Source organism: Anoplolepis gracilipes, chromosome 2 (assembly GCF_047496725.1).
Source record: "Anoplolepis gracilipes chromosome 2, ASM4749672v1, whole genome shotgun sequence".
Lineage (NCBI taxonomy): Eukaryota > Metazoa > Arthropoda > Insecta > Hymenoptera > Formicidae > Anoplolepis > Anoplolepis gracilipes.
This window is the reverse complement of record NC_132971.1, coordinates 14,627,296-14,641,118: the sequence shown is the minus strand read 5'-3', so window position 1 is coordinate 14,641,118 and position 13,823 is coordinate 14,627,296. Positions and strand designations below refer to the sequence as shown.

General features: G+C 32.6%; 1 protein-coding gene across 6 annotated transcripts in view; it reads left to right on the top strand.

The window, feature by feature from the left end:
* Positions 1 to 13,823, top strand: part of LOC140673991 (uncharacterized) — a 51,362-nt gene that overhangs the window by 14,303 nt on the left and 23,236 nt on the right. The window contains exon 1 of one of the 6 annotated variants that reach the window (XM_072907294.1): positions 10,973 to 12,064. The exons of 3 other annotated variants lie outside the window; for them this stretch is intronic. In XM_072907294.1, the coding sequence (XP_072763395.1) occupies positions 11,983 to 12,064 (82 nt within the window). In that variant the 5' untranslated portion in view covers positions 10,973 to 11,982. Of the gene's footprint in view, positions 1 to 10,972; positions 12,065 to 13,823 lie in introns of those variants that run through there. 2 more of the 6 variants (XM_072907300.1, XM_072907274.1) reach the window with 2 other exon arrangements.

The window sequence follows — 13,823 nt, the reverse complement described above, 5'->3', positions numbered from 1 at the left end:
TTAATAAATTCTGCGTGAATTGTGTGGACCGCGGTAGTTTTGGACAAATTCTGGAATGTCATTCATTTTCATTCGAATTTTATGGCGTTGAGAGAACGAACGAGATTAATTTTCACGGTGGCTCGATGCGCGAAGGATGAGGCGGCTGGCGCGGCGGATCGCGGATAGAATGGAGAATGAAAACTCTCTGGTAAAACTAGTTGTTCGACAAAAACTAGACGCTATTCAAAGGCCGTTTGTAGTATGCAGCAAGACTGATGAGAGAGCAGGAGGAACGGACGAGTTGCTCGCTCGCTCGTTCGTTCAGAAGTAGAATAGAAGCAAAATAAGGCAGAAGGAAAAAGAGAGAGATGTATGTGTGCATCCAGGTGACTCTCGGAAGGATAACCACAGTGAGGAAAGAACGAACCTGGCCAACCAGGACGAAATGATTTCGTTAAGGAAGACCGCACATGTCGTCGGACTTTTTTTTTATTAAACAAAGGGTTTCTAGACGAGAAGGATAAGGTTTATAATCATCTACGTCAGGCGTGTGAATGATTAAAACGGATGGGTATTCAAATTGAATATTACGTTTGAAAAATTAGATTAAACTCCCTTGAAAAATAATATTATATGTATAAACATCTATTTGTTTTACGTCAGTTAATTATATAATATATTTATATATGTACGTGTGTAAAAAATTTATTCTCGTGTGTGTCTTCAGAGAATTATACACATATATATATTACTGCAATTTTGAGGCAAATAAGCCCGCGTAAATATTTCCAAAATTTATTTTTTAAGATTTTTTTACTTTTTTATTAGTTTTTTATTCGCAGAGAATAATTAATTACATATCCATACATTAGTCGCGTATCTTAGTCAGATTACAATAAAGTTTTATTAATTAAATATATATATATATATATATATATATATATATATGTTTTAGAAAGAAGCAAGAAATTAAAGTTAACATTGCTAAAACCATCCATTAGTGACCTGCTTCTATCTTTATTGACCAGAAACTGCGCCAAAAGTCTTTGACCTATTTCTTACTTTAAATATAATGTTATTTTAAAAGCAGTTTTGTGCAAAATATGAGTAATCAAACACAAAAAATATATGTATATACAATAGGTATATATTTTTTTCTCTTGCGTACATGTATAGAATTTTATAAATAATATGTAGTATATATAATATATGTCATATAAAATAAGTAGTATACATTTACGTTATAAATATATGAATAATTCGATATATACATATATAAGAAAGATTTCAAAATTTTGCAGTTTTTTTCCTCCAACATCTTATTCTTTTTATTAGCAATCAAAAAAGATAATTATATGCTGTTCGCTCTGGACCTCAATGCAAAGAACTGGTATTTAAATTACAATATTATAATAAGCCCATAATAAAGAGTATACGTTGGCGGATAAAGTGGTATTAAATATGTCGTATTAATTCGTCGTAAACGAGACTTTAAAATGATCCATCGGAGACGTGCGCATGGATGCTACATGCGAGGGAATATGTATCAGTTGCTGTCGTCGCGATTTGAATATGCACGAGTTATTTAACCGGTTTGATAACGTAAACGGTGTAAAACACGATGAATCTACATCCGATTTGCGAAAAGTTATGCTTGATTATGACTTTCTATGCTGGATCATACCTTTTTTTTATCATAAGACAGATCCACCGCTGGACCTGTTGTCTTATCATCCATTCTCATCAGCTTTCCTATCCTGACGCGCGATCTTCTTGTGTCTAAGCGTACACGCATCTGAATTATTCTTCCGAAGATTTTTACAGAAGAATTTTTTTATTATAGAGTTACCCTCTACTTATTTTACAAAAGATAAAATTATTTATTTATCTAAAATATTTACTGATTTCTAAACATATAGATTGTTTAAATAAAAAAATCTGTATATGCAATATAAATATTAATTTTAAATATTCATTTTTCGGATTCTAATTTAAATATCGGATTTTAATTTAAATATCAAATTATACGTCAAGCGTTAAAGATACCGCTATCGAAAATCTTTCGCGATATTACGGGGTCGGGCTATAATTTAATTATCTTTGAGGGTGCTCTCTCTCTCGCATTGATAAAACGGTTATAATCGATACTTTTACAAATCGTTAGAGGCAAATTGTTACGGTCAGTTCACTCCCCTTCTGTACGCTTGTTGATAGTATCGACACAGTTTTGTTCCTGCGGCGAAGAAACACTCGATTAACGACTATATGAGTGTAGCATAGCATAGAGCGATTCGTTTCCTTGATCCAACCCTTGGCCATCCTCTTCTTCGACGCACACAAACTAATCATAAATCTCGTATTTTCCTTTTGAGCCGTTGTGTACTCATTTGGCGCATATTGCGCGATTGCAAGGCTACGATAAAGAAGGCATGCGACGTTACTGGAAAGGCAATAAATATTATAAAGAGAGGAAGAAAGAGATAGAAATAGAAAGAGAGAGAGAGAGAGAGAGAGAGAGAGAGAGAGAGAGAGAGAGAGAGAGAGAGAGAGAGAGAGAGAGAGAGAGAGAGAGAGAGAGAGAGAGAGAGAGAGAGAGGGAGGGAGGGAGCAAGAAAGGGAGTGAGGGAGAAAGGGAGGGAGAGAGGGAGGGATCAGTTTAATTTGAGACAAGTTCTAGATATATGTATATAATAGGATAGTGTATATAACGTCATAATAATAACAGTAATATGATATAAGATTCTTAGTAAAATGTAGCTGATACTTAAAGTTATTAGAGGGAAATGATACGGATATGAATCAGTGAATTGCTTATAATGACGCATATTTGAGCATGTGATGCAGTAAACTATATCATTATTATATGCGCTAATTAAAAAATTTGAACAACATAACATGCATAATAGCAATGCATAATAAATCGAGTAAAGATTGTACGCAGAGAGAGTATATAATTTATTATTATTTTATTATTTATTATTTATAATTGATTAATTATTAAACAATCTAATGGATACACATACGCATAAAGTAATTTTACTGTAAAAACGCATATGTATATGTATTGAAACAAAAATATTCAGCTAAATCTTTTATCAAGAATGTTTCAAAAATTTTGAATATTAAAAAAAGTTATCTCGTTTTATATATAAAAAGTTTTGTGTATTGTTTGAATAAAGTAGTTAGCATTAACCTTAAGGGGACAGGCAAGTTTTCTCGACTTTCAGAGTTTTCAGTTTAAAACTTTAATATATATATCAGATTGTTATACTACGAAAAATCTGAAACCATAAAGGTAAAAAATGACTTTCCAAAATGTATTGAGTAGAAAATTTTCATGAAACAATTTTAATATTTTTATAAATATTAATAAAATTATTATTTATATTAAATAATAAATATAACTATAAAGATATTTTACACACAATATTATTATAAAAATAAATTTCAAAATTGAGAGACACAAAACTACAATTTATAACAAGAAATTTTTTTTATTTATTATATTTATGAATACATCTAGTAATATATAATATGTATTTATAAATATATACTAATAACATTATTTTGTGTAAAAATAAAATAAAAATTAAAAAAAAATTAAAAATTAAATAATGAAGATTTTTTTATAATGGGTGATTATATAGCAATATGCTGCCTGTTTTAAACTGTCATTTTATATAATTATATAAATCCTAATTCTGACATAAAATATGTACTTTTTATTTTATCAGTATTTTATTGAATAAGTATTTAAATGCACTTAATAATATTGTCTTGTGTGATGAGTTGACAGCAAAATTGACAGTTGTCAATTATCAAATCTTAATTCTGATATCAGATTCTTACTCAGTAATTCCAAAAATCCTTATATAAAAATATTTTTATTTAAAGTTTAAAGCCAAAAAATTAGCTTTTTGTTCTCTAAAGGTTAAAGCAAAGATATACGCAAGACACTTAAAAAAAATTGTAGATCAGATGCTGTATATGTATATGTGTCTGTTGCGTCATTACTAGAAATAAAATTTTATGGAAGTTGTCGTCGGCACATCAGGGGTTAAAGACTGCAAATGATGGACGATGAACCTTGAACTATCCTGTATCCCTTTTTTCTATCCCCTATAACGAGCGGAGCAACGATTAGCGAGCGAGTGAAGAAAAGAGGGAAGAGGGGAAGGGGGGGACTGGATCTTTTCCTACTTTGCCGTCCACGTTCTTTTTTCTTTTCTACGCATGCAGGACTTGTTTCTCGAGCGTCTCTCAGCTCACCTGTGACGCTCGTGCGAGCCCGGGGAAGCACGCATGGTTGAGTCGTCTAAGTACATCCATATAGTGGAGTCTAGTTCCTCGGTCGACCCACCTACCCTACCATGTAAATTCTTCACCGTGACGCACACATCGGTAACCACCGTTTCTTCTTCTTCTTCTTCTTCTTCTTCTTCTTGGTCGACTTCTTCTTCCTCAACGTGTATTTTCTCACGAGCACCGTTGTGTGTCCACTGTCATTCTCGGTCAATGGAACCCGCCCCAAAAGTGGCAAACACTCGCCATTCACCACTATTCTATACTGTACCACCGTGGTGATAGCACTGCACCATTTCGGTTCTCATCGCGACGACGTGTGTGACCATTGTATTTTCCGCATTTCTCATTCGCATGTTAAAACCGTTAAAAAAGTAATTGATTTAATCAGCTGCTACTTTACGATTCCGTTATCATTTGTAATTATTGTTGAAGAAGAGTATAGTTATATATTACCTTGAAATAATAAGTACAATTATATGTGTATGCATTCGATTCACTCTGTTATTTTTTGACAATTTGTATTTGACGTTTCTTCTGAAGACTAGAAACAATTATAATTTTCGCGTTACGCTTACGTATGTACGTCGCCAACAGGATGAAAGCCCGCCACATCACAGCGAGAGACACAATTCCCCTGCCTACGCGAAATTCCCCGGGCGTTGCAGACGCCCACGCGACAATAACGATGAGAGTAAAAGTCCAACGACGGTAAAGGAATCTTATCGATTTTGCAACGCGACGATGACGAGATACTTGAAATGTGACATCAAATGCGACTGCGTCGCGTATGGCGTGGAACGAATTTGCCATTTCCCACGTACGCCTCGCATATCGCGGTAACGAGCGAGTGATAAAGGGTTAAGAGACTGCATAAAATCCAGTAGAAAGACGAGAGAAGGCGAACGAGCGGTGATCATTGAACGTTGAGGTGAATTAAAGATCTTCGTATAAGGATCTCTATATCTTTAATATACATTTTACGATTGGCCAGACCAATAAATATATAACGTAATAATTATAATATTAGTCATATGTATTTATACATGTCATTCTGTGACTAAATGATGTCTACAATATTTTGTTGCTACCATATTTAATCTAATGCTAGAAATTTAAAATGAAGATGGCAATACAATGATATCGATTGAATAAAATCAACGCGATTAACTTGCGTCCCGAATTTCAGAAAAAGCGAAATATTGCTTTTTACACAAAACGTACGAGATTTATTTCAACGATATCTCGATGAGAAACGATACTCGATGTGAAACTAACGGCAATATCGGCGGAAGGGAGGCTTGTAAAATCAAGTTGAAATCTAGATACCATTAATCGCATCTTTAATAATGCGTTAGCGAGTAGAGGATCGTGCGAAATTTATTGTTTTAGACTTAGACGATGCATTGCACCCGAGAGCGTATTCTCGTATCTATCTTTTATTTGAATTCTGTAATCAATCTTGAATTATTGCTTCCTTAATGTAGTTTTCATATAAATCGCTATCTTTTTAATCTTTGATTTTTATGTTCTTGTTATATACATATGTATGTATCCGCGCGCACATCTTTATAAATTATCTCTATCTAAATATATCTGTATTTTTAATTGCTTATATATAAATTCATCGATTGCTTAATTTTTGCTAATGGAAAATAGATTTCAAATTGATTTGGAGAATTTGAAGACCATTGACATTCTGATTAACAAAATCTTATCACACTGTTTATGTTTCAAGAAAAATTACAATATGAACGCTACAGTAACTTATTACTATTAATGATAACTTCTTCTATAATGAAGTACAAACAACGAAACTTGTGAAAAATGGAGAAATAATAGCTATGGAGACTATATAAGGAATGCATAATACAGTATTATTATTCATGAGAAACCAAACATTCCTGTCCTTTATAACGATTTAACGTTTTCCTAATTTATATTCACGAAATAAGGCAAAATCTTGTACAAACATATATTTATGCGAAAATTTTAACTGCGAATGTTAGTGATGATAATTAAAAATTAAATCGATAAAAGGAAGTTAATTTTAAACTTATTAAATAATTATATAAATGAAAGAAATACGACTTATATATTTTGATATATATAGAATGATCATATAATATCGCCATCATTATAAATTAATAAGTCTTATATAAAAAATAAGTTTTATATAACAATTATAAGTTAAAGAACAATAACATACACTTCTTAATAAAATCTCAAATAATTAGCATTATTTTTCAAATAAAAATATGTAATTTTTTAATAATATAGACAACATTAAAACAGATAATTATGCATAATACTATTTTGAATCGGTTTTTATATGTCTTCTACGTTATTACAAAATAAAATTATACCATTTTTAAATTAAAATAGAATACATAAAGTTTTAATAATATAGAGAGCACAAAACAAATAATAATGTATAATGTTATTTTAAATCGATTTTCATATCTTTTTCGTTATTACAAAATAAAATATCATATAAAAGTATAATAATATCATATCACATGGAAAGATAAAAGCAATTTTGAGATTTATTAGAAAATTAGTGTTCTTTAAATTTTTATTATTGAAATTTATTCTTTATTCAAAGAATATGGTCCGTTCAACTGAAACGTGGATTAAGGTTGCTGTTTTATAAAAATATCAATCTATGTAACATACCTAATAGATTATTTTTAAATTTATAATTCTTTTTGTCACAAACTATTGGAAGTGACTCAACAATTATGGTGACCATTACGACCATGTATGTATAATATGTTACATTATATTATATCGTAACTACTATCAGAGTTACTCTACGACTCTCTTTAAAAATAATATTCCTTACCTAGCACACATGTATAATTTCCAAGTGCGTTTCTGACGCGCCTTCGCGCGAATATAATCAGGCTCGATAGCAGAAATCGATAGTAGATGCGAGCCGGTCATCAAGCCGGCCGCGAAAAGTACGGCAGGTATATGCGGTTCGTTAAAAATTCCGGATCGACAAGCACGGATGTGGATATCGGTTCAGCCGCACTGAATCGCGCTCATCGAGAAACGAGTTCGCCGCGAGAAAAAAGAAGGAAACGAGAAAATAGGAAACGATTGAAACGCACGTACGCGCGTGATATCAACTCTTTGATACAATCGACGAGATCCTGCGCGCGAATCATTAATCGAATCCCACGCTGCAGCAGCAGTGGGATGCGTTTTGATCGCGGATGCGTTTTGTCGTCGATTTTACGATTCTCTTACTGTGTCCCGTATTTGGAAATACTTGCTGCTGGTAGATTAAATTTACGTTGAAAAAAAAAAATCAACGTACGTAATTATAGCTGGCGGATCGAGAAAAATTAATGTCGAAGGAAATTTCAAAGAAACTTTGTTTAAAAATTTTAACGGCAAAATCGATAGGTGGATGTAAAATTAGCGTTCTGCCAATAACGGCGAATTCCTATCTGTTGATTGATCTCGAGAGTGCTAAGGAAGATAGTAATCTCACTGTCTCGCGTTGAGACGATGATCAATCACGACGTCGATGGATAGATTAACGAGTGGGTGAATCTACGCCGCAATAACTTTTACCTCTTTGGTTCTAGAAGCAAATAAAAAAACGTAACTGTGTTACACTTTCATAAATTCTAAGTAAGAAATTAAATTACAAAAGTTAAATTATTCCATAATTATTATAGATTTTATGTTGACTACGCTGATAATCAAGTGCAAGAATGATCAATCTCAATCAATTTCACAAGTATTTTCTTACGAATACTGATTGATGGATAGCGCTTATTTAGGATTGACAGAAGCTGGCTAGCGTTGGCAAAGCTACTAATTAAAACTGGCTATCTCTAATTGAAAGCCATGACTCGTGACCGTGAGATCTACAATATTTAATCCCGAATTGTATTAGAAAAATGTATCAAGCGTGTGATGGGAATTTGTTCTAGGCTGTCTCACACGGCAAAAACGACGATCAACGAACTCGGATATTCGAGATTTGTGTAACCTGAATGAGATAGAAATTAAAAGCGAGTAGATCGAGCTCGTCGTACGTCTCATCTTCGTTTGAATTAGCTTTCCCTCGGTCATCGTGAAAAGCCGTTTCGATTTTCTCGTATCGTTGCCGTATCCCCGATAATAATTCTACGCAATCGACGGCCACTAATCTGCGTTTCAATCGCGTCTTTTTTTCTTTGCTTCCCAATGCGCGCCGCAAGCGTGTTATTACCTGCGGTGAAAATCTCTCCGAACCATGAAACGAGTTGTTGGCGCGTACGTGGACTTTTCCTCCTTCCCTCGTGAAATTGCGAACCATAATTTGTCCCGTGATGCTGGATACAAAATGCTCGTCGACCAAATTGTCGCTCGTGATTGCGCTGCGAGTTTCGTTGAATCAAGGACGTGAGAACAGAAGACAGAATATGTCAATCACGCGAATGACGAATAAATCTGTGTGGCGTGCAAACTTGATCTTATTATAAGATTTGTCTTGTCAACAAATGTTATTTCAATTTTTAAAATATTTCTAAACGATTAATTTAACCTTTTTATATTTTAAACGGTTTATATATACGTGAGATGTAAAAATAATTGGATTGAAATAAATTATTTATATTATATGTCTATTTGTCTCTCTAAATAATTCTACTAGCAAGTAAAATATTGCAAATTTTTAATTTTAACATTTGTTGCATGTTGAATTCAATATAATTAAAAATATTTAAACTAAAATTATTCAATTATTTCGATTTTTAATCAAATTAAGAAAATTACAAGTTAAATTGTTGACAAATTGGGCGATTAATTTTTTTCAAAAGGTAAACTAACAGTTGTGTTCTCTGTTTTACGAATTAGATAAGCTATTTTACTGAATTAAATCGAAAAGTAATTAAACTTTACCAACTTCTTAACTAGTTATTAAGTATACAAAAGGGATTATAAGAGAATTTCTCATAACTCTTATTAATCCTTAAACCATAGCGAGGCACATATCCGATTAAGAAACTTTAAATCCGATCTTCGTACGCAGCTATAATTACAAGAGGTTCAGTAACGTATCATTCATTTCGCATTAAAACACGCGCACTTCAATTATATCACCAAAATTATGTGCATCGAGCTAAGCGTATATCTCAATGAATTGTATAAAATATAATTTATATATTTTTTTTCTTTATCTGTTTACACACATACATAAAAAAATAATATTTATTCACTCGAGAAGTACAATCTGCGATCACGGAGGTTCGAATACACGAACGATAAATACAAGAGAGGAACGAAAATTCGTCGTGGAGACGTGAGTTCATGCGTTCTCTCCGGATCTAACGATCGGTGATCGAGAGAGATCCCAGCACCGACGAAGAGCAGCTTGATATTCGTCGGATGCGCGTCGCCGAGCCCGGCCGTGTATGAACGCGGAATAAATTATCCCCGTGTGTCGGGAGGTCTGTTTCTTCTGCTTCTCTCTCTCTTTCCTCTCAACATCGTTCACTCTCTCTCTCTCTCTCTCTCTTTCCTTCTTTCAAGCAATCCAACTATCTCACTCGATTGCTCTGGCAATTGCTCTTCGCAGTCGTTCGTTCATCCCTCTCCGCTCGTCGTCTTGCTCTCTCTCTCTCTCTCCCCGTCAAGGCGTCTATAATGACTCCTCGTGGTGGGACGATACCGGAAGTGAAGTCAGCACGGCGGAACCAGACGTTCACTCAATGGAAAGTTTGAGCTCCACCGGCAAGCGTGGCAGCTCTCTAAAAGAGGTGGCTATACACGCTCGCACGCGGCGCTCGTTCCAGCGCGAAGGAAGGAAAATCCGTTTCCTTCGACCGGCGCGTTTGGCATTCGCGTGAACGCGAGTCACGCGCGAACAGCTTGCGCGAGAAAATCTGTGCACGTCTTCGTCGAGAAGGATCCGAGGTCGAAAGTGTAACATTTCGAAGAAAGTTGATTGAGCGTCCGATGAAAGCTTCGGGTGTTAGTCCACCTTCGGTTGGATATCCGATGCACGAAAGGAAGATTAGGAGGAGGACAAAGGATCCGAGAAAAGTAATCCGAGGATTCAAGAGCAATAACGTAAACTAATTAAGGATTGAATTAGAAGAGATAGATGGGCATTGATTTAATTTGATGTGTCGCGGTAACTGGTAGACTTTTATTGAGATCGATAAATAAGAGATTAAGAAATTAAACGTCCGTGGATTTAACGAAAAAGTAAGTGAAGTTAATCGACAATTTGGATTGCGGAAATTCAAATTGATTTAATAGAATGATAGACTTAAAAATGGATGACAGCTAAGTTAATGAATAATAAAAAAAATGTACGAGAAATATTTATTCGGGGTTGCATTAACGTCGCAAATAAAGTACGTTTTATTGTGAAGTACCGGAAGTCACGGGGAGCAGCAAATAACATCGTCGAGTAATCAAGGCAGCAGTTGAATAAATTGGATCGTACTGGATATTACAAGAATCATTGAGAAAGAAAGAGAGAGAGAGAGAGAGAGAGAGAACAGAAAAAGAACATTCGAGGAAGCTTGCCATTAAGCTATGACAAAGAAAAAGTTTTCTCCCCGCGAAGAAGAAAGAAGACGATAAATTTGCGGGAGACATTGTATATTAACTTCCATTTCAGAAACAGTGCGTAGAAATTTAAAAAGCGCCAACGTATTTATGATAAATTATTTGGAGTTTTATCTGGAAAATCGAAGAGAAAATTGGATTTGTTTCGGACTGTTGATTGGAATATTGTTTCGAAATATTTCTGCCAAAGTACATACGTTGAAAATTTAGACTTGTGTGTGTGAACTTTCTCGCGAAATAAAACTCGAAGAAAGTTATTCTGTATAGTCGACTTTAAATGCGTTTTCTTTTTGTGCGCAACTACATGAAAAATAGGCGAGTTTTCACTACGCCGAACAATAAGCATTTTCGCGTGAAAGTGACAAGATGATGACAGTCTTTGGGAAAATAAGACCTGTGTAATTTTCGTGGGTGAGACAAAGGGTTGTCTGTGAAACGGAAGTCCATCGCAAAGAATGCTAATTAACCCAATTCCTCTCGAGGAATTGCGTTACAAAACAGCATACGTTTTAATTTATTGCATTATCGGTCTATGTTTCCTTAATTAAAATGATATATCGTCTCATGTGTATATTAGGTATAAAAAAAATTAATGAAACCAAAAACTAAAATTAATGTACATACTTTAATGAAAAATAGTGTCCAGTCTTCTTCCTTGCAAGAAATTGACCAAACTATTTTGAAATGTGCGGTACAAATTAACGAGCTTTGTAATTTTACAAAGTGCTCATCGTGTCCAATGCAGCAGTTGTAGTCTGTCATCATCGAATCTCTTCCTCGTGTGAAACGAGAAATTTCCTGATGTGCGATGAAGGGACATTTAATTCGAATCTCATCTTGGGTGGTCCTCACTTAAGGTTCAGTCATCTGTATATGTTTCTCGTGATCGATATATTATATTTTTCAACGATTTAGGACCTATTTTAGACCCTAGATTCGTAGACTGACGATTATAGTAATCGACTATGGGCGCGAGAAATAGGTGCGTATTATCTGAAGAAACACGCATCGAATTGAAGAGATCCGAAATTTGTCACTATCGTTAACTTCTTTTGAGGGACTTCTATTCAGGGTGAAAACAAGGGACTTGAAGTGCATTTGTGAAAGTATTCGTCAGAGATGGTCAGCCAACACGCGATGGCCACCACCGTCCGCAAAGTTAAGCAGGAGAATCGTCTCAGGCGGCAGAATCAGAGTCAAGGTATATAAATACTTAATCGGTGGTTAATGGACAACAGGCGTTCGTGAAACACGGTTCGTGAAACGGTTAAACATAATATAACTTATACCCAATAATAAACACATTTAAAATGCAGACTATTCAAATAATTATGAGAGTAATAGTTTACTTAAATAAAATATTTAAGCTTTTATAGTTTTCGTAAAAATATGACAGAATGCTATAAATATTATATAGAAAATATTAAAATTATAATAACCAAAATTATCTATTAAAATAATAAATTTAAAAAAATATGAGAGATAGAGAGAGAAAGAGAGAAAAGAATAAGAAAAATTTTAATATTAAATTTAATTTAAATATTAATTTGTATATATATATTAAATAATATTTGAAACTGTTAAACTTTTGTATTAATTATTTTAAATATTATTTCCCTTCTATTATATATATATATATATATATATATATATATATATATATATATATTTATTTATTTGTTTGTTTGTTTGTTTCAAATCTTATTTAAAATGTTACGTATAATGATTAAAAAAAAGTAATAATTAGAAAATGATAAAATAAAAATATTTATTTTAGCACTTATTTATTAATCGCAATTTAAACGAAATCAAGTAAATATAAATAATTTAACTTCATTTCAAATATTATTTAATAAAATATGTGTGAAAGCAGATTTAAAAGACATGTAAGCTATAAGAGAGAAAGAAATAAAATCACATACGAATAAATAAAATACAAAATAAAAGAATAATATTTTTTCATATATTTTATTGCTCATACAATGTAAGAAAAATAATTATTTTGATTAATTATATAAACCTCTAATAAGAAATTTAGAAATTTTCAAATATTTATTTTTGACTCATATATTAAATTTCAAATATCTCAAAATAAAATGTAGTTACCATGTAAATATAAATGTAAATTATTATTTAATTATTTATATAAATATAATTTATTATTTTAGTGAATATAATCATTTATAATCCAGTAAGATAATAGTATGCGAACTATTTTTATTTTTTATTTCAAACATGTTGTCTACTATTTTTTAGAGCTCCTTGGCGATATAAAGCCTTAGTCACGATCTAGTTACGTAGAAACGTGTATATCACATGGTGCATCTTCTGCAAAATTAACGTAATTAGGGTATTGTAGCAATATAATATGACGTTAATGTAACGTAATGTAAATATATACGCGTGTAACCAACTTATTATGATCTTACTATAATTGCGTCAAAAATATAATATGCATGACTCTTTAGTGCATAAAACAAAGGAAAAAATTGAAAAAGCAAGCATATCTAAGCAAAGATTCTATTGTAATTAACATGCAGTAATTGTACGCTGTATAGTGAAGTTTTAGCAATTTGATCTTTTATCAACTAAATAGCCAGTTTACGTAAATATTATCGCGTAATTTTTCATCATTTTTAATAGAAGATACCTTGTGTTTCCTATCTACGGATATAAAATATTCTTGACGTAGTTTGCAGTGTACCTATGTATAATACATAACAATTTCCTAAATATATGCCTTTCCTTTGAATAAATTATTTAACACATTCACGTCAGGCATAGGGATATTCTACGCTGCATCGCTGTGATGCTGAATATATTAGAATTTATTTCACTACTTTACTGATTTTATTTATGTGTTCAAAATGCAGGAAAGCAATGCATAATATACACTTTTAAAAAAGTAAAATATAATTATATCAATCTATGTGAAACATTTTATTAAAAAGTTAAATATA